General features: G+C 40.5%; 1 protein-coding gene across 4 annotated transcripts in view; it reads left to right on the top strand.

The window, feature by feature from the left end:
* Positions 1-13,914, top strand: part of Cpa6 (carboxypeptidase A6) — a 424,263-nt gene that overhangs the window by 221,481 nt on the left and 188,868 nt on the right. For 3 of the 4 annotated variants that reach the window (XM_011238392.3, NM_177834.4, XM_006495545.4), the window contains exon 3: positions 9,624-9,748. The exons of the other annotated variant lie outside the window; for it this stretch is intronic. In XM_011238392.3, coding sequence (XP_011236694.1) covers positions 9,624-9,748 — 125 coding nt within the window. The remainder of the gene's footprint in view (positions 1-9,623; positions 9,749-13,914) is intronic. 4 annotated transcript variants of the gene reach the window in all.

The following is a 13,914-nucleotide window of genomic DNA, read 5'->3' as shown; positions in this document are numbered from 1 at the left end:
TTTTCACCTAGTACAGTAGAAATAATGTCTACCTAGGGACTAGCACTCCAATTATTAAATCACACCAAAATTTACAATCCTTATCAATGCTTCCATCTGGACGTATCTGTCATTACATGGTCTGAGTTCCTCCAGAGTACATGTGTTGGGATGTTGATGCCTCAAAATATCACTGTTTGGGGGTGGGGACTCTATGGATAATCAGGCCTTGAAAAGGCACCCTCCTGGATCGCTTAGCTCCTCCCTAATTAGTGTAGCACTAATTCCTGTTGGTGAGTTAGCCCTCATGGAGCTGGTTAATTTTCACAGCAGTGAGCTGTTCTGTGACTGTCTTACACCTTTAGTGTAGCCTCATCTATGCATACCCACTTCCTTTTGCTTCCTGACATGAATTAAAACAACACAAATCCCTGCTTTAGGTGACATGCCTTCTAAATCTCAGCCTTCAGAACTGGGAGCCAAAATAAGATTTCACTTATAAATTATGGAGTCTCAAATATTAAGGAGTAACAATTTTAAAAATTAAGCCAATTCAGGCCCAAACTAATTAAAATTACTACTTGAATAACTAATTACTTTTTAATATGTTTTTATTTTCTTTAATAGAACACTATAAACAAAAAATACTTTAGGAAGATTTTGCTGCCTGAGTTTCTGGAGCAGAGAGGATGCTATTGGGATTACTAAAGCTGTTTACAGGGAATAGAAATTGCTTATCTGCTAAGAGAGAAAAGATAAAGGGGAAGGGAAGGTAAAATTAGTGGAATTCCAATAGCTTTCAACATATCTCTGCTGCACAGATTACAGTCCCCGGCCAGACTTCCCATCTAGAAGCCCAAAGATATTAAAACGTCATAATAAGCACAATGAGGACAAATAATATAGTTACTCACGCACATGCACACATACATATACACACACTCAACATACACACATACACAGACATACACATACAACATACACCTTATGAACTTCTTTTATTCTCTAACAAAAGTGGTCTGACAATCATCAGAAAATGGTGCCATCATATTAGGACCTAAGAAGTGTCTTTGTTTATGAATGTTCCCAAATATTAACAACATCAGGATATATGAGTTCATTCATGGGCCATGTACATACAATTAGAGTGGCCCACTTTCTTGATTTCTTGTTAAGGTAGAAAAGTCTTGAAGATAGCTAATAATTGAGTGAAAAGACAGGGATTGGTGGGTGGAGGTAGATATTAATTAAAACACACACTGTATACAAGAATGAATATATATATGTATATATACATATATGTATATTTATATATATGAAAAACTACATGTAGTAAACCTATCTACAACATATTTATTTAATGTCTATTAAGAACTAGGCTCTGGTATACTAAATTTCTGGGCTAATATCCACTTATCAGTGAGTACATATCATTTGAGTTCTTTTGTGATTATGTTACCTCACTCAGGATGATGCCCTCCAGGTCCATCCATTTGCCTAGGAATTTCATAAATTCATTCTTTTTAATAGCTGAGTAGTACTCCATTATGTAAATGTACCACATTTTTTGTATCCTTTCCTCTGTTGAGGGGCATCTGGGTTCTTTCCAGCTTCTGGCTATTATAAATAAGGCTGCTATGAACATAGTGGAGCGTGTATCCTTCTTACCAGTTGGGACATCTTCTGGATTCAGGAGAGGTATTGCAGGATCCTCCGGTAGTACTATGTCCAATTTTCTGAGGAACCGCCAGACTGATTTCCACAGTGGTTATACAAGCTTGCAATCCCACCAACAATGGAGGAGTGTTCCTCTTTCTCCACATCCTTGCCAGCATCTGCTGTCACCTGAATTTTTGATCTTAGCCATTCTGACTGGTGTGAGATGGAATCTCAGAGTTGTTTTGATTTGCATTTCCCTGATGATTAAGGATGCTGAGCATTTTTTCAGGTGTTTCTCAGCCATTTGGTATTCCTCAGGTGAGAATTCTTTGTTTAGATCTGAGCCCCATTTTTAAATGGGGTTATTTGATTTTCTGGAGTCCACCTTCTTGAGTTCTTTATATATATTAGATATTAGTCCCCTATCTGATTTAGGATAGGAAAAGATCCTTTCCCAATCTGTTGGTGGCCTTTTTGTCTTATTGACAGTGTCTTTTGCCTTACAGAAGCTTTGCAGTTTCATGAGGTCCCATTTGTCAGTTCTCGATCTTACAATACAAACCATTGCTGTTCTATTCAGGAAACCATTGCATACACTAGCAAGATTTTGTTGAAAGGACTCAGATATAGCTGTCTCTTGTGAGACTATGCCGGGGCCTAGCAAACACAGAAGTGGATGCTCACAGTCAGCTAGTGGATGGATCACAGGGCTCCCAATGGAGGAGCTAGAGAAAGTACCCAAGGAGCTAAAGGGATCTGCAACCCTATAGGTGGAACAACATTATGAACTAACCAGTACCGCGGAGCTCTTGACTCTAGCTGCATATGTATCAAAAGATGGCCTAGTGGGCCATCACTGGAAAGAGAGGCCCATTGGACACACAAACTTTATATGCCCCAGTACAGGGGAATGCCAGGGTCAAAAAATTGGAATGGATGGGTAGGGAAGTGGGGGGGGGGTATAGGGGACTTTTGGGATAGCATTCTAAATGTAATTGAGGAAAATACGTAATAATAAAAAATATTTTTAAAAAAGTTAAAAAAAAAAAGAACTAGGCTCTGGTCTACATATTGAGAAGGTAGGAATTTGAGGGTGAAGTACCAATCTCCACTCTTACAGAAATAATGGAAAAACAACATTTTTTAGAAATTTATTTATTTTATGTATATGAGTACTCTCTCTGCATGTATACTGGTATGTCACAAGAGAACATTAGATCTCATTGTAGATGGCTGTGAGCCACCATGTGGGTGCTGGATATTGATTTCAAGACCTCTGAAAGAGCAGGAAATGATGCTAACTGATGAGCTATCCTTCCAACCCCGAACATGCCTATAATGAATTTAATGATTGGATGGGAACCCTCAAAGATGACATAAACTGTATAATTTCTAAGTCCCTGTCCTTTCTCCACAGATAAGAGTAGTTCTTACCCCTCACCAAAGAAGTTTTCTGCAATATACAGAGACAATTACAAAAGCCTCACTTGTCAAAATACAGAGAACTGACCATAGGATAGCCAGTCCCAATTAATACATTTACAACCTAACACCTATACCTAAGACTCAGAGAACATCATAGGAATGGGAGGCAGAAAGATTGTAAGAGCCAGGGGTTATAACACAATGTCTTCAGAGAGACAATGCCTTCTACACGTGATAAGGAGGCTGCATCAAGAAATCCCAAGAATATGATTACTTAAACAGGGCCTAAAAATGACAACGCTAATTGACAAGCCAGTGTATGTGTTGGGGGATTCTCACCAGGCTTCACCCCCTTAAGGAGACCAAAGGTAACTAATGGTTACTAAAGGATGGAGACTCAGTCTTTTCTGACTAGTCAATCCCTACAAGTGAGCTCTAAATCCATATAAGTAATAGTAAATGATGTCAGCAGTTTGTTTATAGAATGTGTGAGTATGTGACAATTATAATGATAGAATAAGAGTTCATGAATTTGAGGAGTTGGAGAAATGGGAAGAAATGGAGAGAGGAGGAAAAGAAATATGTACATACAGTATTCGTATGTCAAATTCTCCAAAAGTAATGAAAAAGACATGTCTAAGCCCATGTGATCACATGTGTGATCAGAAGTGTTTAAGGATGTCAGATGAGACCATTCTAGATTGTCCAGATGTCTTAAAATTCAAAGACAAGTATTCTTAGAATGAGGAAGTCCATGTAGAAACAGAAGCAGAGATTGAGATGGCATGGCCATAGGCCAAGAAATGCTCAGAGGCACCGGAAGCTAGAACTGGCCAGCAAGTATGCTGCCCAGAGTTTTCAGAGGGAACATGATTCCGCCAATACTGAAATACTGGTCCAAAGAATAAATTGATTTTAAACTACACAGTTTTTTGACTTATTAATGTAGCTCTGGGGAAGTGAGTATAGCAATCATGCAAATGAAATACAATTAAAAATTGTAGACTGTGGAAGAAACAGAATTCCACAAAAGCAAATATCAAAGGTACTTGATCTAAACTTGGCAATCAAAGAGGCTTCCCAGGAGACAGTAGACAAGGATTCTAACAGAAGATTCAAGGAGGATAAATGGGACAAGACCAAAAAGACAATTCAAAGAGTAAACAGGAAAAGGCGCACTCCAGTATATTAAGAATTTGTGTGTCCTTATACTGAATTAATATGATTATGCAAATTAAATCAAGTACTAACCAAATACCACGTTGGTAGTAAGTTATCTCACAAATTTTCTCTGTGGGGGCTTCAATGATGGCTTGGCCTGTAAAGTCTTTGTTCTACAAACTTGAGAGTAGGAGTGTGGGACCCCAGGACCTCTGTTAAAAAGCCAGCAGTCCTGGGACTGAGGAAGACAGAAGGTTGAAGACAGGAGGGTTCCTGGGTTCTCTTTCCAGCCAGTCTAGCTGACCACTGAGCTCCAAGTTCAGTGAGAGATCTTGTCTCACCTATCTTAAAACTAAGCTTGGAAGAGCTGGAGAGATGGCTTGATGGTTAAGAGCCCTTTTGCTCTTTCAGAGGTCTTGAGCTTGGTTCTCAACACCCATGTCAGACAGCTTACAACCATCTATAGCTCCAGCTCTTAGGGATCTGATACCTTATTATGGTCTGGCAACCAGACACATGTGTCTTACTCATACACACACACACACACACACACACACACACACACACACACACACACACACACAAACTTCCAATGAAATGCAAGTAATCTGAATAGTGAACAATTTTTCAAACCAACAAAAAGTTAGAATAAGCAGTAAATCGGGACAGTCCTCTTGCATGCCTCTGTGAGTTATTTTTGGCAGCTGGGAGGAAGGCAATCTGTCACAAGTTGAAGGAGCATGTGCCTACAGCCCCCGCCCCCCCCCACACACACATATACATGCACACTCATCCTGAGGCTGGGAGAAGATGAGAGTCTAGTGATACCTGGACCATGGGATGGACAGACAGGTGGAACAGTTCTCATAAAGTCTGGACTATGATGTAATGCAGCAGAAGGGTCAAGACACCATTGAATTAGAGACAGACTGTATTAGGATATTTTTATTTTAAATCATTTATCTCTTCATGAATGTCTGATGCACAGATCACAATTTTAGACATTCTACATGTATTGATTCTTTTATACCTCAAATATCTATGAAAAGTATACTGTTAATAATCTCATTTTATAAATAGGGAAACTAAGGCACAGACTCCTGGGATAAATTGCCCATTTTGGCCTCACACCCATGTTGCCAAGCACTAGATATCACCCTGATAATCACTGCACTTTCTAAAAATCTTCCCATTTCCATTCCAACAAAACTAGCAACCACTTACAATTATTAAACATTGTTGTCATAGTTAGGGATTAACTCTGTGAAGACACACCATGACCAAGGCAACTCTTATAAAGGCAAACATTTAACTGGGCCTGGCTTACAGAGTCAGAGGTTCAGTCCATAATCATCATGATGGGAAGCATGCCAACATGCAGGCAGACATGGTGATCCACAGACAGCAGGAGATTGGATTCCACACTGCGCAGACCTTGAACATAGGAAACCTCAAGGCCAAATGATGGTTGTCTGGGGCACACAGGTGAAAGGATGTTTTCCTGAAGCAGACACAGGCGAAAGGATGTTTGGATATAGCAGACACATGAAAGGACGCTTGATGAAGGAGTATAAATATGACCCACAGACAGTGGGAGACAAGCACTGAGCATTGCTTTGGTTTGCTCTGCCTCGCTATTCTTCACTAATGACACACTTGTTGGTTCACCTTATATAGCATTGTTGAGCTCAACTTGTAGCAGCAGTGCCTTTGAGAGAAAGTCACCAAGAACTGCTCATGAGGTTCCCTAGGCAGCTTGTCACTTTCACAGCCTCACCTCAAGCCAGTTGGCAAGCCTGGCAGTTTCTTCAGTTGAATTACAGATGCCAGGTCGTGTGTGCCATCTACCTGTCTTAAGGACTAGACTGAAGCTGCTGAATCATATTTGGTGTTTGCTATGGGACTGAACGGCTGCCAAGGAAGATCAAGCTCACCTCCAAAGAGCTATTGCTGAACAGGTCCACTTCCCCCATATCCTAACAGCTTTTCTCTTCTACTACCTCTGCTGGGTGGTGGGCAAGAGGAGAGATTGAACCCTTATTAAAAGTAGGTTGCGGCTGGGTAGTGCTGGGGCTCACCTTTAATCCCAGCACTTGGGAGGCAGAGGCAGGCAGATTTCTGAGTTTGAGGCCAGCCTGGTCTACAAAGTGAGTTCCAGGACAGCCGGGCCTATACAGAGAAACCCTGTCTCAAAAAAAAAAAAAAAAAAAAATAGGTTGTTGCTACTTGCCACTCCCCATGGGCCAAGCACTCAAACACGTGAGTCTATGGGGCTGCTCCTATTCAAACCATCACAACTGTTTATCAAGTAAATAGTTCATCAGTTTGATTTTGCCAGCAAAGAATGTGAGAGCCAGAGAGGTTGTGGGCTGGAACCATGTCTCACATGCACTGAAGCGTGAAGCTTGCATTTGTGCCTAAGGAGTCAGACTTCAGAGCTTCCACTCCAAAGGCTTCCCACCCAGATGTTGGTCTCTGTACTGGGAAACATTCCTACTTTGTTCATCAGCTTGATTTTACTTCTTGCTTCCCACCCTGAACCCTTAAATCCATCTCTATACTCAACTCTCCTTGAATGAAGAAGTAATCTCTTGCTGGTCTTTGTCTTAACTGGAAACATCAAGTGGAACTTTGTCCTAACTATACCCCATTTTCACTTTTCAAGTAGCCATGCTAACACACATCTATGGCATAGCTTTTGTGCTCATGTTAAGTGTGCATATTAATTCAGTGTGCACTACAGCATATGCATACAGCATACACAGATCAAGCCAGAGTAAATAGCATATCTCTCTCATCAGTTTAGATTTAGAGCCCTCCTCTTCTTTGAGATCTTCATAAAGTACAGAATAGATTACCACAAGCTGTCTGCACCCCCTGTATCATGAGATGATAGAACCTATTTCTTCTGCGCCACTGTTTTGTGTGCTTATCATGCAGCCTCACTTTATCCACTCCCCGAATTCTCCCAAATCCCTAATAATCACTATTCCACATTTAGGTTGACATTTTTAACGCCCCTATATAGCTTGTTTCATTTAATGCTTATCTTTCAGTTCTGTGCATTTTGCTGTAACAAAGTCCTTTCTCCTTTATAGCTAACTAGCATCTCGCTGTGTGTGCACTGCACACTTTATCCATTCTCTGTTGATGTATATCAACGTTAACTCTATTTTAGCTGCTGTGACAGTGTTGCAGTGAACATTGGATCTCTGTTAGGCTAATCATTCCCTTTGGATAGGAACCATTCATTGGCCATTGTGTTTCTTCTTTTGGGAAGCATCTATTCATATCATGTGCCCAGTCTTTAACTTTGTTGCTTCTTTTACTACAGCAGCTGGTGTTAAGCTTTTGGGTGTCTTATATATTTGAGAATGTAAACTTAGTCAGCACCAGTGAAAATCATTGTGAAAGTTGTCAAAAAGAAAACTACAACTAGACCAACTAAATGACCTAGCTACACCACTCCCACATATATGCCCAAAGGGCTCCAGAGCAACACACCACAGAGACTACTACTCACAGCAACTATGAAGCAGAACCAGATGAGGTGCCCATCAACAAATGAATGTGTTAAAATGTGTCACATAAGCATGATAAAAAATTTTCATAACAAAATAAAAATGATTTTTTGTAAATAAAAATGAAATCATGACACATACAGAATTTAATGAAAGTACAGAGCATTATGTTAAGAGAAATAGACCAGATGCAGAAAGAAAAACACTACCTGCTCTCATATGAAAAATCTATAGTAGTGTGTGTGTGTGTGTGTGTGTGTGTGTGTGTGTGTGTGTGTGTGAGAGAGAGAGAGAGAGAGAGAGAGAGAGAGAGAGAGAGAGAGAGAGAGAGAGAAATGGTGAATCATGAAATAGGAAGAAAGCTACCATGATAACAGAAGGGACCACTGTTAGGGAGAGGAAGGGAACCAGCAAGGAGTAGCAGGAAAAATTAGAGGGTGATAAAAGGTAATAAATGAGAACAAGATATGATTACATGTAAGTATGCATATTCTGTAATAAAGCCTGTGCACTAACTTTTTTAAAAGTCTAAAAAAGTAGAAACTTCCATTGATTTTCCTATGTTCTGGAATTTTATATACCTGATATGGCCAGATGTTGATTCCTAATTTTATACATTATTCTTGTTAGTCCCCATTAGTTCTAATGCTTTCTGATCATCTAGGGATTTATTGTCTCTGCTGCTTGCTTATTTGGTTGTGACAGGGTCTAGCCCAGGCTGCTCTCAAATTCATGGTCCTCCTGCCTCAGCCTCTCAAATTGCTGGAGTTACATACAGATGTTCCCACCACTGTTAGTAGTGTTGGTTTTCTAAAGTTAGACTTCTCCTCTTGAGTTTATTATCTCCATGGAACTTTCCAACGGGAAAGACACTCTGTGGAACGAGGGTTCTATTTTAGCACATATCTCAGAAAAATAGCATCTACAAACTTATTTCCAGTGGTGATTCATATTAGTTTGTTCACCTATGGCTCTCCAGCCCCTTAACAAAGTGGGTTAAAGGCACAGCGAGTCTTGTTAAGGAGTCTGATGTAAAGGTGAGCAAAGGTACCAACAAGCCTCTTCCATGGGGAAGAAATCATCCTCAGTAAAAGGAGTGGAACGAGGTAAAAATGAAACTGTGCACTAGCATGAAGGATTAAGAAATGTGTCTGACAATCTTATTGGACATGGCAGGGGCTTAAATTAGAATGTTGTCAAGTTGTCTCCTTCTGGAGTCTTACAAGACTGGTTCAGACCTGTCTCTGGGGACAGTGTGATACAGGCCTAGCTGTATCCTTGCCCAGGGCTAACAGATGGCTGGAACGACCCTCTGCAGCTCTTCGAGCCCCACACTTTAGTTTGCCCACACTGTGGACTGGTTTGTTAGCTGACTCAGATTTGTCCTTGCAAGCTAGCAGAGAGACTATCTACATAAGAGAAAGAAAGCAGACTCTTTGCCCCCCCCCACCAATGAAAGCCTGTCTCCCCTATTTCAATACTGTAAAAGTAGGGGCAAGGCTACCAAATGTAATGAACCACAATTTCCTTATGTAGCAGAAAAAGTCTATACCGTTCTCTTTCTTGAAGTTATTCAAATATTTATACAGTAAATTTAAAAGAATAATTTTAAACCTTCACCTCATTTTTTACCTTGTGATGTAAACGTGTTGTGAATTGAGATCAAATTCTATTCATCAAATTCATCTGACTCTGATGAAATTGGGGGCACAAATTCAAGCCAGATGAAATGAGAGTTTAACCCTACAGGCATAAGCACTGAGTCTACTCTGCATGTGTTTGCTGCTACTATAATCCAACAAAATAATATGCTTGTCATCATGACATGGTTTCCCACCTATACTACATATGAATTATAGGTTGGTTCCTGCACTATAGGTGGACCTGTGGCAGCCCAGCAGTATCTCCTATGTGTCAGAGGGGACAATTACTGATGTCCATATTTCCCAAAATGCTTCCAGAACCCTGTTAGCGTTCTTACAGGAAACCCACATCTACTACAAGTAAGCATTCTTTTTTATTTGCTACAAATTTTATTTGTACTAAATCCAATTGAATAGTGACTGTATTCAGATTGTTTATCAAGAGTTTCCACAAGGGTTTTATTTAAGTGGTATTTCATTGTGAGACAATAAACATGTGTATATCCATATTTGAAGAACTTATTTGCCTAATAGGGAGTAGGAGAAATCACATAGACATGCTACTTCACTGTGTACACTAAGTCACCAATTGCAATGCAGATTTTTACTGTATAAAGAATCAAAAGCCAACTGGTGTTGCTAAAAAGGCCAAAGGGAAGGCAGAGAAGAAATGCCTGCTCTGCAGCAGAAAAGAGAGGATAAGGGACCTGCCAGATGTTGGGGACAAGCAAAGGAAGATACAAGGCCACTATGAGTGGTGCTGCCCCCTGGAGGATATAAACAAAAGTGCCTCATATTGTGGATGAGACTGTAATAGCAGAAGATAGAAATAGCCCAAATAGCCAGGGGAGGCTTCCCAGGGTAAAACTACCCAAGCTCTACACTCTGTTGGAGAGAGAAGAGGGAGAAGTCGGAGGAGGACACTGAGTTTTCTAGCATGGAGAAAACCGAGCAGACAGATGTGAATGAATGTGCACATTCAGACGGTTTCTAAACGAAGAGTTGCAGCAGAAGAGAGTAAGTCAAGACAGTTATGCGAGTCAAAGAAGAGAATGGTTTCAGAGAGTGGGATGATGATCCACAACTGCAGTGAACAAGAAAGGAGCCAACTAGTCTCTGAATTTGGTGATGGAAATTATATTACCAACGTTCGTGGGGAGGTTCAGTTGTGAGGAATGGAAGACAGAAAAGTGACAGATGCGAAGCAGAATCTATCTCCTAGCAGTGGTTATAAGAGAGCAGAGAGCAAGAAGTGACCACTAAGACATACGGCATCAATGGCCACTCAGAAATCTTGAAATTGTGCCAGAAGGAGAAACGTGGTGTGGTGTGGTGTGTCTACAGCCTGGGGAAGGACCATTAATGTGGTAGATTCTAGTGATACCAAAGAGAAGATTTGAACAGTAGGAAACAGACTCATCTTCTAACATGGAAGGAATAAATATGGACAATTTAAGATAATAGAACCAGCCATCATGCACTATCTAATACCAGTATTCTCGAGGTCGAGGCAGGAGAATTACAAACTCTAAGCTAACCTGGGGTACACAGTGAGTTCTAGGCCAGTTCCAAGATGGCATTCCCCACCTACCCCAAAAAAGGAGACAGGAGAAGGGAACCTGTAATTGGAAAGAAAACTTAGCTGGTGGTTTCTATAGTAATAAACAAAATTATTTACAAGGCGTGAAAAAAAATGGATTCTAAAGAATGTTACCAAGAGAAAAAAAACAGAAGTAAGAACTGACAGCCTGGTTGCTGCTGAGAAGAGAATCTAATATTGGTAGAGGGTTGGTGGTCTGTTGGATAAAGACATAGAAAGGTTGGCATAGTAACTTTCCCAGTGAAATACTGGTTCAAGGGTTTATCAGTGGTATCTAGTCCAGATGAAGAAGGGGGAGACTCTGGGCAGAATTGTGGGAGAATGTAGAGGATTGGAGGAGGCAAGAAAGTATATATATATATGATGACCCAAGCAAGGTACCAAGGATATCCCTGGTTGCACAAACAGAACAATATCTGCAGCTCATTAAAGCACTGGCATGCATTTTGTAGAAAAGTGTTGTCTGTGCTTCTAGAATAGAACCACAGCTGTTCAGGAAACCATTGTTCATATCGCTCACACTCCCCTCACTTCTGCAGCTTGGAAGGCGAGCTTTGATACTCAGAATGTCTAGTGGGAAAGGGCTTGGTAATTATATCTATAGGTACACAGTAACAACTCGCATGCTTCATTAATTACTGTTCAGTAGAAAAGAACATACCACTTAGTTTAACAAGCCTCTACTTCCTGCTATTAACTATAGTTCACATGGGACTGATATAGAAAAAATCACACTTTGTGTCACAAAGAGAGGGGGAAATAAGTATTTTAAGTCAGTTGTTTCCTTACGAAGAACAATCACTTAAAATTACCCATTTTGTTAGTCCCAAGATAATAACACATAAGAGTCAATTAATTTCCATAGGCACAGTAGGTAGAGATCATTTTAATTGACTTTTATTATTGTAGCCTGGGGTATTTTCAAAAGATTATCATTTACTCTGTACAACTATACAGGATATATCACTATAGTGATCTGTAAAGTGGAAGCAATGTGACTGACTCATTGTTTCTGGCCCTGGGTGGTCAACCCTCTCAGTCAGATGACTCACTGCCATTACAAAAAAAAAAGTCCTTTTATAGATACCTGGAAAAAAAAATGGCATGAAATTTACATTTTAAGAGTCCTCTCCTAGTCTGAGAACTGGAGGTACGTAGTTAAGTAATGCGATCATTTGAAAAGGTTTTAATAGTTCTTATGTCACCAGTTGAGATAAGAATCATAGCCAGAAGCAGCAAGATGGCTCAATGGATAAAGGAGCCTACTGCCATGCCTGACAACCTAAATGAAGCTCCAGATCCCACATGGTGGAAAAAGAGAACAACTCCCCCAAATTGACATTTGACCTACACATACACACACACACACACCTCACACACACATAAACTCACACACTCACTCACATACACACACACATAAACTCACACACTCAATCACATACTCACATACTCACTCACATACATACACACACACACACACACACACACACCAAGGAATGCAATCATTCACATACATACACACAAATGAATGTAATCAGAAAATAATCACAATCATCTATTAAAAAACTAAGAAAATATGATGTTTAGAAAAGTTATTTTTGGTAACCAGCTTTCTCCATATGCTGGTTTCCACTCAAGTATTTAACAAGAATGAGGAGCTGGACTACCAAATCCCAACTGTTCTCTAATTTAAGATTGGCCTCTTGGTGCCTGTATGAGACACAGTCTAAGTGACTATAAAAACCTGTGTCGGCTCGCTGGACATTACTGAAACAAGGAACCTACCCTAGAGACTGTTTAAGATTCCGTCATGGGAAGTGTGCTGGATGAGGCAGACTAGCTACATTTCACTCACAGGACAGTAAAGGAAGTCCACAGGGAAGGTACTGAGTGGCAAGCATGCCTGAAGATTACCCGCAGTCACCGAAATATTACAAAGTTTATTACATCTCTTCCAATCAAACCCTGCTCCTTCCTGACTATCCATGCTCTCTCCAAGAACAAGGAGCTTAGAAGCTGGCATAGCTCTCATGTGTTAAGATCTGCCTCAGAGATGTTGTGGTCCTTCACCACACACAACTTCTTATCTCTGGGAAGGAAAACCCTGCTGATAAGGAAGAGGTTTGGCTTTGGCTCACTATTTTGAGATACCACTGGCAACTACCAAGAAAATGAGTCTCCTGCCACTTCATCTCTCCTAACATTTCCAACTGCAAAATACAGAAACAAAAGAGAAGTAAGGAGTCCACTTCTGGTTAGTTGTGCAGTCTGCAGTGGGGACTTGGGAAGTAGCAGACCAGTCACTATCTGGCTCCTACAGGCACCAAAAAAATATGCATTCAGTCCATTAGATAATTCTTTAATGAAGTGACTTATATAGATTATTCTAAATGGTGCTTAGAGATGCCACCCCACATTCTTTAATAAAATTTACCCTGTAAGCAGCAGGTTCTCTTTGGAAGATAACACATGAAAATTTTTTAAGCCACCTACCATAGTCAGAAGGTCTCACCAAAGGTCTCTCATGTCTTGAAATACTGCAGGTGAACCATGTGTCTGTCTCTTCGCATCATTCTAGATAGCAGTGGCCATTCACACTGTTAAGGCATGCCTCTAATCTACCTCAGATGTCATATCAGCAGCATAGATGGTTCTATCTGGAACTGCTGGTTCCACACCACAGCCATCGGCCTGACAGTCCTGGGCTGGCCTTAGCCTCCAGTGTCCAAATGCAGCCAGTTTCAGAACAGAGCTCCTCTGCCTGGAATTCCTGGTACTACAGGATGATGTGATAGCATTGTCCACCTATGTCATTTTCAGTTTCCTCTTGAGAACCAAAGCTCCTTCCACCCTTTCTCTTTCCTGGATCCAGGATGCAGGGTGATGGACATGTGTGCAGAACGAAGTTTCAGGAAAGATGTGGAGA

The sequence above is a fragment of the Mus musculus genome, chromosome 1, assembly GCF_000001635.26.
Source record: "Mus musculus strain C57BL/6J chromosome 1, GRCm38.p6 C57BL/6J".
NCBI classification, from domain to species: domain Eukaryota; kingdom Metazoa; phylum Chordata; class Mammalia; order Rodentia; family Muridae; genus Mus; species Mus musculus.
Note: the sequence above shows the minus strand (reverse complement) of the source record. Positions and strands in the feature narration are given on the sequence as shown.